The following is a 14,016-nucleotide window of genomic DNA, read 5'->3' as shown; positions in this document are numbered from 1 at the left end:
AGAATGTATTGAGAGTGCTTTTAGGGGATATTTTGTGATACTGGAGGGGAAAAACATTCTCAGGGCAAAGGGGTAAAACTGAGATTAAGCAAAAGACACTTGATGGGGATAGGTATTTGAGGGGGCAGATATTAATGTGGAATCATACAGGAAGGTAGATTCATGGGAAGCCTAATTATGCAAGGAAGGGCAAAGGAGATCAGTAATAAAGAGGAAGGAATTTCCATAAGGGAAGTTGTTAACATGAGAAAGCAGGGTATTTAGGTGGAGTCGGTTGAGCAGGAAGGGAAACTGATGGGGAGAAAGAAAAGGACACTCTGGGGACAGGAGGAGGGAAGAGTAATCGAAAGACTCATGTTTTAGGATGGAACCACAAGCAGGGCAGAGGTAGAGGGAAAGGATGAGAACCAACGGGAAAGGTTACTTAGAGGGTAAATGAGTGGATCTTTGGAGGAGGCGATGAAGGAAAGGAGAAAAACTAAGCAGCAGCGATGTTTTTAAGGACATTAAAGGGGCTGAATAAGCAAGGAAGGGATAGGCAGTTTAAGCAGAGCCAAACAAAGCAGAGGAAACACATTTTTACCAAGGGAGGGACTTATTATGGAGCTTGGCAAATCTGGTGTGTGTGAGAAAGGGGGTGCTGGGGGGGGGAATAAAAAACAAAAACAAAAAGCAAATATTCGTAAAGGGGACAGAGTAAGATGGGAAGGGAGAGGCGAGCAGGAGGCAAAAAAAGAGCAGAGCAAAAAACCATTTTCGAGCAGGAGATCTGAGCTCAGGCAGGCTGGAGAGGAAGCAGGTAAGCCAGGGAAGAGGCGAAGGAGGGAGAGTTTTGAAAGAAGCTTGAGAAGAACAAGGGGAAGGTGGCTGGGGGAAAGGTCCGGGGGGAGTGCAGATTTCCTTCCTCGCTCCCTTCATCCAACCCAGGAAGATTCCCCCCCCCAACACAGGTTGCTCCTTTCTGTGCCCCTCTTTTCCTGCACCCGCCGCAGCGCTGGGTGCTGAGCTGCCTTGCCTCCCTCCCTCCTTCCCTCGGAGACAGAGCGGCTGAGATACCTCCACTCACCGCGTTCAGACGGAGCGGGCTGGGCTGGGAGGGGGCGCCCCGCCGGCGCTGGGTCTCGGCTTGCGCGGAGGGGCCGCAGCCACCCCGCTGGGAAGGGCCCCTACCCCGGGGTGTCCATGATCGTGCTGCTAATGTGCCACCGCCGAGCAGCACAGAGGAGTCCTCCTCCTCCTCTTCCTCCTCCTCCTCCTCCCTCCTCGCAGGCTCTCTGCTCCCGCTTCTTCCCGCCCCTTCGCTTCTCCTCCTCCCTTCTCGGAGCTAGACGTCAACAAGGCGCCCTGCCCTGCGCCTCGCCCCGATTGGAGCAGCCAGCCTCGGGAGGGGTCGCCATTGGCCGGCGGCTCGCGTCAAACCGGCCAATGGAGGGGAGGCCTGAGGTTGCTAAGGTTACTGATGCTGTGAGGAGACCCGGCGGAGTGGAAGAAGGGGAGGCTGCGGTTCCTTCAGGCCAGGCGGACGTTTTGCAGGGGGGGCGGCCGTTGGGTGTGTATAACTGTTGGGACTTCCCGGGGTGGTGGTCGTGGAAGTGGAATTATTATGTGGTAACAGGAAGGGAAGGATAGCCGTGATAAAAATATAATAAAAACTGGAAGATGTAAACGCGCAGGCGGATCCTGTGGCCACTGGTGACTGTGGGGATCGCCCTCAAGACGCAGCGCATGATTATAGGATGGCAACCCTTGCGCTGTTCTTTCTGCGCGGGCGCGCAAGCACACGCACGTGTGGGCTCCTCATTTCCCGCCAGAAAAGGCTCCACCTTTTCAGTGTTTTTGTTTTTTGTTTTAAAAGAACGATTGTTAGAACTGTAGGGACCCCAAGGGTCATCTAGGGCAACCCCTTGCAATGCATGCAGGATGAGTGGGGGGAAGGGGATGGGGAACAAGGAAGGCGGTAATTAAATTTTATTTTCTGGACTTTCCCCATAACTGTCTGCGTGACCTTTGCATGGCTGCTTTTTAATCGGAATGGAGGGGGTGCTTGCTTCGGATACTGAACTTGTAATCAGGTGTCACATTGGGTACTCTTTTTCACTCTTGTGGTAAAATGGTGGATTTCCCATTCCAAACTCGGGCTTCTCCATTTACTGGTATATTTCTGAGTGAAGCAGAGGTTCTTCTCTATGGCTATGGAACCAAAGGGTGGGTAGCTATTCCAGAGGAGATAATACAAAGAATGTTATGTAAAATTCCCACATCATATTGTGCCTATTGCTTGAGACAGTTCCTATTGTGTTTCCTGTTCCTGATTAATTGCTGTCTTTATTTTATTTGTGGTGGGGTTGTGGTGGAGGTTTTGGGAATGCCATTAAATAATGTTAATGTTAATGTATTCATACAGTAGGGACACTGGTGGCGCTGTGGGTTAAACCACAGAGCCTAGGACTTACCGATCAGAAGGTCTGCGGTTCGAATTGCCGTGACGGGGTGAGCTCCTGTTGCTCTGTCCCTGCTCCTGCCAACCTAGCAGTTCGAAAGCACGTCAAAGTGCAAGTAGATAAATAGGTACCGCTCCGGCAGGAAGGTAAACGGCGTTTCCATGTGCTGCTCTGGTTCGCCAGAAGCGGCTTAGTCATGCTGGCCACATGACCCGGAAGCTGTCTGCAGACAAATGCCGGCTCCCTCGGCCTATAGAGTGAGATGAGCACGCAACCCCAGAGTCGGTCATGACTGGACCTAATGGTCAGGGGTCCCTTTACCTATTCATACAGTTGAGGAAATGCTGTTTTTACTGTTACCATCTTCTCCTCATCTCTAAAGCTAATAAGTGAGTAGGGTGTAGAACCAATATTGGTGGTGCAGAATATTCCATGGTGAAGAAACCACCGCCTTCATAGTTGTGGTGACAGTGGGGCAGGGTGGCAGGTTTTTTCATTTTTCTTCTCCTTGACTCCAGTGGGAGGGGAATTACGACACTCCACCACAACTGACATAGCTTCTGTTCCCTTTGAGGCCACGTTGACCAAACGGGAGTCTAGGATAACACTACAGCTTCATACCCAGTGTTTCTCGAGAATTCCAAGAAATCAAAAAATCAGTGCAGTTTTGAAAGCTTCAGTCTGCTATCTTGATTCAAAATGACATCCATTTGTATAAAAACATAGACTAAAATCTGCTCCTTGAACTCAAGAACCATCGTGTAAAACATAGTTATCTATCTTAAGAAATGTCTGTATCGTGAACAAACAACTTCCCAAAATATTTAGTAGTTGTTATAGAGCAGTTATTATTCTCATATAACATCCTCTTTGTTTTTAAATCATATGATTGCCTCCAGACTGCAGCAATGCTGATTCTTTCTTGATTATCTAAATACAAAATGCCAGTGTACTGCTTTCTTTCAATCCTCTTGATGATTCTTCCCTTCAATCCTATTGAGATGCTAGCTGTTGCTAGTTGTGATTGAGGTACAGCTATGCTATACTACATAGAACCACATCCATTGTGAGATTAAACATTAAACATTCACAAGCTTTAAAAACGGAAATGCAGGAGACAAGAAAGAGCCTTCAGCAATGTGCAATAGGGAGGAGAGCTTGTGTCAGAATAGGGTGTGTTACAAGTATACAATAATGTCCCACTTCTCATTTCTGGAATGTTGGAAGCTACGCTGTGTGTTTATGGCACAGGGTTTTAACTTGGCACTTATGCCTTTCTCCTGCAGTAATGCAATTGTTATGCACTAACCACTCCGGGCTGGAAGAATCCCAGGCACCTGCTTGCCTAAATATTTGATAAAAGTGCCTTAAGAACTTCAGATTTGTGTTGCAGCTGTGATCAGCGCTGATACTGAAAAGTTGGAAGAGAGTAAGATGCCATTGTAAGAAACTGCCAATGAGTAGGGTTGCCATATTTCATGACACCTGAAAAGTTGTTGAGCTTTTTTTAGACAAACCCCAAAGTTGATGAACAGTTTTTCGATCCAGAACAAACCACCGCCTTCCAGATAGTCTCCCTGGACATCACTTCTGCCTTTGAAATCCCATTCCAGGTGTATGGCAGCCCTAAATAATGGTGTAGTCCTGTACTTGAGATCTGGGGTTGTGTGATTTGGTGAAAGTCCTTCCACACTGGAGGATGACCAAACCACTGCCGCTATGATATTCTATAATCCTTCAGTCCACGACCTCACTCAAAAATCCCCATTGACTTCAGCATGTCCTGACTCATCCTCTTATCTGGTTGGCAAAATATGTATTTTTTCCCCTTTCCTGGGTGGCCCTTGAACCTTTGTCCCAGGAGTGCTCTGTGTGCTTTCTGGAGGCATCCTATCCTAGGAGCTATATGGGTGCTGAACTGCAGGGTTTTCCCCCCTTCCCCTTTGCATTTTGTACTCCAAAACAGTGGTTGTGAGTACTACAAGGGGATTCAAGCTGCAACCTGTAGGGATCCCTGGAGCCTAGCTTTGCCAATGTTGCCTGTGCTGATGGGTTGGGTTTGCTTTGGTATTGTTCTGTATGTTGTGATGGGATGTGTGTGTGCTAGGAGCATGTCCCAGAGGTGAGTTCATTGCATCCCTCTGCATGTGGGCATGATTGTTAGACACTGGTGGTGTTTCCAGTGATGATGGATGCCTGCTGGTCTTCTTTAAAAAAACATTTTTGTATTTTATGTGTGTTCCTCTCCATGCCTGGGCTAATCATGTATAAGAATGTGGTCATCGTTTTGCAGGCGTAGAGGCATATATACCACCCCGGGCGTAATGGAAGTGTAGGACTGCTCTGTAATTTTCCTTAGGAGACATTCCAAATGGCTACTTTAACACTAAACACAGCTTGTGAAACTTTTCTCTCACAGTTTCTGAGGGCAAGAACAGAACAAAAAAAATCAGTTCCTGGATCGCTGACAGTCTTTAAGATTACATACCACAAGACCATCTAGGAGCAAAATGGAATTTGAAAACGTAGAAGCTCTGTGAAGCTTCACTTTCTGTGGCACATCCATTTCCAAGAGTTTCTGAAATATTGTGCTGTAGGTGATTAAGAAAAAAGAACTATAATTGGGGTTTGTTTAGAGATGCAATATACAAAAAGCATGGATTGGTTTCCTGTTCTCAGAATAAGGAGCTTGGCTTTATAGCTGATTAATGTTCTAGCATAAGTGTGATAACTTTAGAAAGGTTTCACATGGTTATCACTTTTTCCATTCATAATTATTGTAGGCGACTCAGATGTCTGCAGTGACATTTTTATAGTGGACTCTGTGTCTAATACCCAGCCCTAAACATATTATATGGAACTAAGTCCTATTGAAATAAATTGGGCTAGCTTGCAAGGAATGATTTTAGGATAAGAGTGTTAATGTGATAGGATTCCTCCCTTCCCGACTCCCCTGGGTCTCCATCCTCAATTTTGTTGGTTGGCTATAATTTCATTTAGTGCTGCTGATGTTACATCGTAAACTTCCAGCTAAAGACCTTCAGGCCTAATTACAGCTTTAATGTGTAACCACTTCTGGATTGAGTCCAATTTTTGTATAATACACTATTGTGCTCATGCCCTGGGCTGATGCTATTGCACACAAATAAAAGCTTGTTACATGATTAGAAACATCTTCTTTTGGGTGTGAAGCTAAGCTAACTTTTATGTAAAAGTATGAATATAATAACCAAGGCAGCATACAGTCACTTGTAAAGATCCTGTGCCAGTTTGCAGTGGGCAGTTATCTGTCAGCATATTGCAGAATATTCCATAGTTGTTTCAACAAAGCTTATGGAAAGTTCAAAAATGTTTAAACATCGAAATTAAATTGTGACAGATATTTCTTTTGAAGGCGCCTTGAATACTGTAAATGGAATAAACATACAGTATTTCCTCATGGAAGTAAGTTTGTTTTAAATCAGTTAAAATTCTGTTTAAATGTGTTCATAATTTTGCAGTTTGATTTAAAAATAAGAGCAGAATCATTTTGGTTGGTGGGTTTTGATAAAATGGCTGCTTCTTCACTGTATTTCTGAGCTAATAAAGAGTAAGATTTGGACTGTAATTTATATTTGATGCAACAGCTTCTTGCTCCAAATGTTCAGCATGTTCAACAGATGGACATTTCTCGACCCTTGTCATTTTTCTGTGGTGGTCAGTGATGTAGGTTTCCTGAAAATTTTTGAACTGGGGTAATTTGCATAGTATAATTTTCAGTTTGCATCAGAAATTTTTCTAGTGCCCAAGAGAGTGATCTAATTTAGCATGCTTACTTTACTTGCTTAGTACTGTATTTGCAGTTGGCATCCATTCACTGTTACTAATGAACTTATGGGTAGGAAAATTTTCCACAGGGAAGAAAATGCACTAGGGGGAACGTTCTGTTTTGGAAGAAGTTCTGCCCCACAAATAAAAACAAATAAACAAGGCAATAGATGTGGTTGGTTTTACTGTTGTTGCTTTATTTAAGTTCTCATAGGCTTTGTTCAGACTTATTTATTATTTACTTATTTTAAAATATTTATATACTTATGTGTATCCAGAATTTCCTAGCAGTTACAAATTAAAACTGCATCAAAAAACCGAACAATAAAATGAATACAATCAGCAGAATTAAAACTAAGCAGCTGTGAAATCCTGGGACCTTAGAGTGAAGAATGGGTGATAATAATAATAATAATGGCATCCACATGGGTACACAGTGGAAAGTGTGTTATGTGAGCAAGATAATCTGTGCATCCTGGCATAGTAGCCTTACCGTCATACATTTTCCATTACAAATTTTTGAATTCTGATGTGCATAGGTGCTATATGACATGTAGCTCTCTTAACATCTGTGGGAGTGGGTGCATAACTGAGGCAGCAGGTTTTTCCAGCATCATTATAAAATTCTGTTCCATCATCAAATCAGTATGTTACATTTGCAAGAGAAAATCTGTTCTCTGGCCATACTTCAGGAAATTATGATGATATCTAAACTTAAAGAACTACACAAGAATCATTGGCTTGATGAAAATCCATTCAGTATTCCTGAAGTTGTGAGGCTTCAAAGTTCCCAGTTTAGTCAGTCATTTAATTTAAGAGCAAGTTACTCAGCACATGCTAATTGTCAGACTGACACTTCCCAGATGGAAGCTGCTTCCCAAAAGGGGAAAAAAAGGCTGTCACCAGAGTTAGAAGACAGCTGCAGTGGAAGGCAGTAAGTAGGAAGGGAGAGATGCTATACGTGTTGCTTGCATGGGATGTGCTAGTGCATGTGTACATTTTTATGAGAGAGGAGCTGCGACAATTTCACTTGGAATTGTAGACTTTGGTATGGCTCACATTCTCTAATGATCTGCTGCTCGTCTCTTTGAGATCTCTGCTGTGGTCTTTTGATTTGAAGCCTGTGATAACATTTGATTGCATTCTGGGGTTGTTATACGCAACTTTGTCTCAGCTTTAGTATTCTCTCACAGGGCAACATACCGGGGTAACAGTAATGGACTATATTATATGCCTAGTACACTTCCTGATCCATAGATGATCTAATAATGTTAAAACCATTATAGGTATAACAATAGAAACAGTCTTCTTTGCAGGATGGATGTAAACTGATTTCTGAGATAACCAGTTAAAAAACCCCACATGTATATTAAAGTGAAATATCAAACTATTTTGTTTTAAAGCTCTAATAAAGTTAACATTTTCTGTGTACACACCCAAGTTGCTGTTATTAAGTAGGGTAAGAAAAGCCTTCCATTTAAGAGGACTTGAGGCACTTACACTGACTAATTCAGCAAAAAGCATAGAAATTGTCCTTTAAAGTGTCCATTATAACTTCCGCATCATGTACACAGCAAATGAATGTCCTCTGTCTTGTACTTGCTTAAAACTTAGCCTCTATGCACTTAAACCTTTTCCTGCTCTTTCAGCTCCAATCCTACTGTTCTCCAAGTTATGGAATACAAAGATCAGAGCATCATGTGTGCTCTGGCCACCTAACTGCACACTGGCTCACTGCTTTTCCTATATACTGTCATCTGGGTAAGATTGAAAATGGGTTGTGTATTGGGGTGTGTGACAAGCAGATTCAGAAAAGGGTGCACAGTTGGGGAGAGACAGGTGCTGGGGCTAGTGTCTACATCATCAGGATAAAAGGAGCAAAATAAAGGAAAAGGTGGTTCTTGCAATTATGAATAAACATATATGCCATGCATAAGAGTTCTCCACCCCTACTGTAATCTGTTCAGTTGTGGGTGGGTTGGTTGGTTGAGCAGCTGGCTGCCCATAGCCTCCAAGCCACCTCACTACTATAGTGCTACAATGCCATGAAATTCTGTTTTAGGCCTGTCAAAATAGGATGGGAGGTTTAATACTTCACACTGGGGTATACTGAATGTATAAGAAAGAAATAATGTGATAAATCTAGGGTACCAGAGTCTGTTAGTGAATGGTAGAAATTAATAAACTATAGTATGTAGATAATATTTGGCATATGAGGGGGAAATACAAGCTGCAGACCTGTGCCAGACAAGAAATCCATATGTTAGTTAATGCACACCAGCCAGACTGGGCTAGCTAAATGCAGAGCCATTGAGAAATAATGGGGAGCCAGGTACTGGGCCCTTAAGGGCAATTGACAATGCAAAAAGTTATCCATCCCCTGCTCTGAGGAATGGACAGAGACAGGAGATTTGGGAGGTTGCCAGGATGATGGCAGGAAGGGAGGCGTGATGTCATAGAAAAATGTGTCCTTTTTGAAATATAAAAGTGTTATGGGAACAAAAAGTAGGCAGAACTCTATGCAGTGCTGGCTGAAGGAGGCTGCACTGAGAGACAGTGAGCCATGATTGTTGCTTTTGATCTGAGCTTACTGACACTATGAGAGGGGCAGTGAGAGAGACACTTCACATACAGTGGTACCTCAGGTTACATACGCTTCAGACTCCGCTAACCCAGAAATATTACCTCGGGTTAAGAACTTTGCTTCAGGATGAGAACAGAAATCGTGCTCCGGCAGCGGGAGGCCCCATCAGCTAAAGTGGTGCTTCAGGTTAAGAACAGTTTCAGGTTAAGAACGGACCTCCGGAACAAATTAAGTACTTAACCTGAGGTACCACTGTATAATGTTCTGTGCCCTCTCCGCTGAAGACTTTAGGTGTAAATATGTGTGAAATATACCATATTTCTTAAAGACACTAGTTTCCTCCACGCCTCAATTTTCCCAACAGAAACATAACCCTGGGCGAGCACCTGGAACCCCCTCCAATCTTGCTACCACTCGGCAGACATTTGGGGTGGCGTGCAACCTTCATGGCACTATCTTTAAGGCAGGGGTGAGAAGACTGCAGCTCCCGACTTTGCTGAATCCCAACTCCCGTTGCTCCTGACCATTGGCCATGCTGGCTGGGGCTGATAGAAACTGAAGCCCAGCTGCATCTGTGGGGCTACAGGTTCCTCCTCCCTGCTTTAAGGGGCCTGTAATGAAACCTCGGCTACTTGCCTGGGGTGATTGAGTCCTGCTGGGTGTGTCTCATTTGTTGTATGTCTCTGTATACATACGCTGGAGGGGAAGGAAATGTTTATGAGCTGCTCTGCCTTGCTACGAGATGTCTGTATTTTGTGTGTGTTAGCTTATTTCTAATAAAAGGGAAGCTATTCATGAACAAACTTGCCTCTACCAAGTGTTCACCTGAGAACTGAACCTATTGGGGTATGGAAGCCTGAGTACCCCACCCCTGGAACCCACAGGCAACTGCACGTACTGTATAATTGTACAGGATATATTGCTCAAGTTGGGGCTGCCTCAACTATCTACAGTGGTACCTCGGGTTAAGTACTTAATTCGTTCCGGAGGTCCGTACTTAACCTGAAACTGTTCTTAACCTGAAGCACCACTTTAGCTAATGGGGCCTCCTGCTGCTGCCGCGCTGCCGGAGCACGATTTCTGTTCTCATCCTGAAGCAAAGTTCTTAACCTGAAGCACTATTTCTGGGTTAAGCGGAGTGTGTAACCTGAAGCGTATGTAACCTGAAGCGTATGTAACCCGAGGTACCACTGTACTATCCTTCCTGCCTTGCAGTGATTGCTTTGAAAGAGAGAAGAGCCTGCCCCCCAAGTTTGTTTTAGATATGCTCCAGCACCCCCTTTTCTGTGAGAGATTCCATGGAATTCCATGGGATTTATTTTTGAGGAGATATGTATAGGATTCCACTTCTAGCCTTAATAATTCTCTTCAACAACTCTGACGAAACAGAATTTAGGCTGACAGGTCTATAATTTCCTGGATCTAGTTTTTTTAACTTGAAGTTATGTTGGCTGCCTGCCAATCGCTCAGTACTAAAAAGGCTGTTTTTAGTGATGCTGCATATTTTAGTTTAAAGATCAACAGTTTCACAATGCAGGGTTCCAGCTGCACCCAAAGGTGGGTGTATTTATGGAGGTGGCAGGAATCAAACTCTTAATTCTCATCTCAGATCCAAGAAAAGTAATTCCTACTTAACATTATTGCCAGCTTCAATCAGCAGCAGGAGATAAGCATTATAACAATCACAGTCCACAGCAACCCTTTCTGATGGCAATTAATGTGCCTACCAAGCAGCCTACCTGCCTGTTAATGCTGTGCCTCGAAGGTACACTGAGAATATTAATAGAATACTAAGGAGGTGAGCCATATAAGAAAGGAGCTGAAAATCTGGGGATCCTGAATGCCTTGGAGATACAAATCTGTATACACCATGCATACAGAAAGAACGTTGCAATGTAAACTTTATATGTTTCCTCTAGTTCAGGGTTTGGCAGACTTGAGGTTTGCTTTGGTTTTTTACTAGGACCCCAAGATCCACTGACCAGAGCCAGGTGCAAAATATCCCCTTAGAATTAAAGAATTCTGAGCTAAATAAGTCTGAGTGCCAGAATTGAACTGGGCTCACATTTCTTCCATACAAAAATTCACTCTTGGTTACCCACCACTGCACCCAGGCACCACTACTACTGGTTTTCTTCTTCATTTCAACAGAATAATTGTGTATGTGTAAAGAATTTATTTTGTTGCTAAAAAAGTCAGTCATCACCCAGAGAGATCTACCAATAGAGCCTGATCTGCTTTGAAATCACTTGAAATCAGTGGGTGTTTTTACACTAGGACCTTTTAGCACTGCTGAGACAGTGTTTTTCTGTAATCAGCCAGAAGTAGAATTAAAATGATGAGTCCATGCAGCACTTAATGTTTGTTACATGACGACAGAGCCTTCTATAATGTTTACTTATGAGGAAGTCCTTTTCAGCAAAGGTTCCCTGCAAAGCTGCTTTCTTGTGGACTTCTGTCACTAATTGGTTTGTTTAGACATGGCATAGCATTAGTGATGAATGATCCCTTAGTCGGTTCCTACCCCAATCCTCCCCCCTTTTAAAAAAGAGCAAAGTGGTATTTATCAGTAAAAGGCAAAGGAACCAGTAACTAAAGCACCAGTTCCTATAGTTTGGATAAATGGAAATGAGTGTTTCTCGCATAGAGTTACACTTTTAGTTTGCTATTTTGTGTTACAGTTTGTTATGGCACCCAAAACTATGGTTAGTGCTTTCTGTCCACACCAGAATTGGAACACTTCAAACCAGTGTTCAAGAAGGGAGATGAGTGTGCAGAAGCTCACAAGTTATTCTGATCTTCCAAACTACAGTTTCATGGATTGTCTAAGGACCAAACTAGATGACTTGTAGATGTTCTCCACAGGTCTGTTTCTTTAAAAAATAATTAAATAGCAGCACAGTAGGAAACTGATTAGAACCTTGGTGCATGGGGAAGGATTAGCTATTTCTCCCACATCATGGTCCTGATGAAAAAATTGCCCCTCAAACAACTATTTGCCTTGGTGATGAAGCTGGCATTGGTGACATTGGTAGCTTTCCTCTTGTGACAAATAGCAGCTTGGAAATGGGGACCATGGTGCAGGGAAAATGTTTAGCCCCCGAACCCACCCCTTTTCACATGCCCCATTCCCAATCCTAATCAGGTTTGCCCCCTGCCCCCCTCACACTGCTATTATTTGTTTAAAACATATATGAAATGCATTCACACATTAATTGTATCTTCTAGTTTGGCCCTGAACGGAGCCATAAAGTGGGCTTCACTGTTGCAAAGAGACAGGGAGAGCATCTCTGTCTGCCTCCGATCAAATCCAGCACTATAGAAGAACCTCTTTTGAAAAGTAAACCACTTGAGCTTCCAAAATATATACTATTTGCACAATCAGGACTGAGTTAAACTATGCCGAGTACAGTACTAATTTCCCTCTAGTTGCAAACTGTTGCTAATTAAGCGCCACTGCAGAATCAAGGTAGTCTTGTTCTGAAGGGCTCTGTGTGATAATGTTCCTCTTCCCAATTATGCTCTTTTAATTTTCTCTTCTCCATCTTAACATCTCCTAAATGTATCCTCGGCTCATCTCTCCCTCTCCTTCCTATACAGGCATATTTGTGCTGAAGAAATAATATATTTGGGGAAGGCTTTTAGTACTAAATGTACGGAAAAATAAATGATACAAAATATAATATTGTGACTATGACACAAATATATATAAATAATCCTGTGTCTAGATAAAACTGTTACGTAGCAATGTATTGCATAGATGCTTCAGTAGTATTTTGTGTTAATTTAGATTCATGTCTTCTTTGTGTTTCATAATGGAACTATTCTGCTCGCTCTCTTAATATTGAAGGCACTGGCTTTACTGCACTGAATGGCAAAATGGTTGTAATTCTTTTTCCTCTCTGCAGAATGATGTCTCTGAATAGTAGGCTGAATGTTTAGATCAGTTCCCCCTCAAATCGCTCTTCCTGATTTAGACTTCACCCGTATCTCCCTGAAAATAATACAACATCCAATATACTTCTTTGCTTCTCTATATATTTAACAAAAATACAAAACTACTTCCTTTCTGCTCCACTGCTCAGTCTAGTAAAGTATTTTCATAACAATCACAGGATAAAAACATCCTGTTTGTATGCACTCTTTTATATGCTTGGCTATATGTATGTAAAATGTGCATCTTCCAACTATTCTATTAATGGCCGCCAATCTTGCATAAAGTAAATGTGGGCAGATGCACCTGGTTCTGCTCCACTGAGTTATAGGAAGAATTGAATTATTATTATTTTTTACTCGTCAAAACCCCAACCTTTATCACAGTGGAGTAGCGTCTATACATCGGGGTTGGTGAAACCAGCTGCTGCCAGGGACACAGACTGCACACAAAAATCGCCCGTCAGACTATGGAGTGTCTGGTGTATGTGCGTGGTGATGCACCACCACTGTCACGGAAAGATAAAAAAAGGGAGAAGACCCCCTTATCTTTCTTTGTGTATTGGTTTTGGCTGCACAGTAGATTATGGATCTACAGGAGATCACTATGGGAAAACCTGTTTCCACTGCTGGCTGCATAGATGTTGGTCCTACAGACTTAGATGGAATTTATTTATGCTTAGAATCTTAGCCAAAGCACTTAGGGCCAAAATGAGAGTCTGTAACAGATAATAGAATTTAACAGATGATGTTAGCAGAATATAATATTGGCACTGGGTAATAGTCTTGCTGCTAGATAAACATCTTGGCATTGCTTTCCATTTATCAAAAACAAATTCTGAGGCACAGTCAAGGGACTCTTTTGTCATGCAAGAAGCATTGCACTTTTACAGCAGGCTTCTGTTACAGTGACTTTATTTCTTTTACATTTAGTGACTGATGTAGATTTAATCATTTTATCTGATGGATGCCAATGCAGAAGAGTGATAGTTGTTCACCCTACCATTATTGGAAAGTGCCTCCTCTCTGCAATAGGGAACAAGGAAAGTTATGTTTTGAATCAGTCAGCTGAAGGTCAGGTTACATATATTGGGGAAAAACTAGCCAAAACTTGGTTTGCTTTCTTTTGAAAAGGCAGTTAAAATTTCAGTGGTGTAAAGAGTGTGAGAAAGATCCACAGGTGGGTGATCAGCATTATAGGTGTCACTGGGATCAGTGCTTTTGCTTTCTGACTAGGAAGTGGAGCTAACA

The 14,016-nt window shown here is 42.8% G+C and overlaps 2 protein-coding genes across 7 annotated transcripts in view; one reads left to right on the top strand and one right to left on the bottom strand.

The window, feature by feature from the left end:
- Positions 1 to 1,206, bottom strand: part of PKP4 (plakophilin 4) — a 93,430-nt gene extending 92,224 nt beyond the window's left edge. For both annotated transcript variants that reach the window (XM_081928812.1, XM_081928811.1), the window contains exon 1: positions 1,067 to 1,206. The gene's annotated coding sequence lies outside the window, so the exon portion shown is untranslated. The remainder of the gene's footprint in view (positions 1 to 1,066) is intronic.
- CCDC148 (coiled-coil domain containing 148) overlaps positions 586 to 14,016 on the top strand; it is a gene marked incomplete at its 5' end in the record, with an annotated part of 102,149 nt that continues 88,718 nt past the window's right edge. Inside the window, 2 exons of one of the 5 annotated variants that reach the window (XM_081929044.1) lie at positions 2,017 to 2,072; positions 5,836 to 5,885. In XM_081929044.1, the coding sequence (XP_081785170.1) occupies positions 2,032 to 2,072; positions 5,836 to 5,885 (91 nt within the window). Of the gene's footprint in view, positions 800 to 1,182; positions 1,550 to 2,016; positions 2,073 to 4,198; positions 5,035 to 5,835; positions 5,886 to 14,016 lie in introns of those variants that run through there. The other 4 variants (XM_081929045.1, XM_081929043.1, XM_081929042.1 and 1 more) reach the window with 4 other exon arrangements.

The sequence above is a fragment of the Podarcis melisellensis genome, assembly GCF_964234715.1.
Source record: "Podarcis melisellensis genome assembly, chromosome: 1".
Taxonomy (NCBI): Eukaryota; Metazoa; Chordata; class Lepidosauria; order Squamata; family Lacertidae; genus Podarcis; species Podarcis melisellensis.
This window is presented reverse-complemented; position numbering and strand designations above follow the sequence as displayed.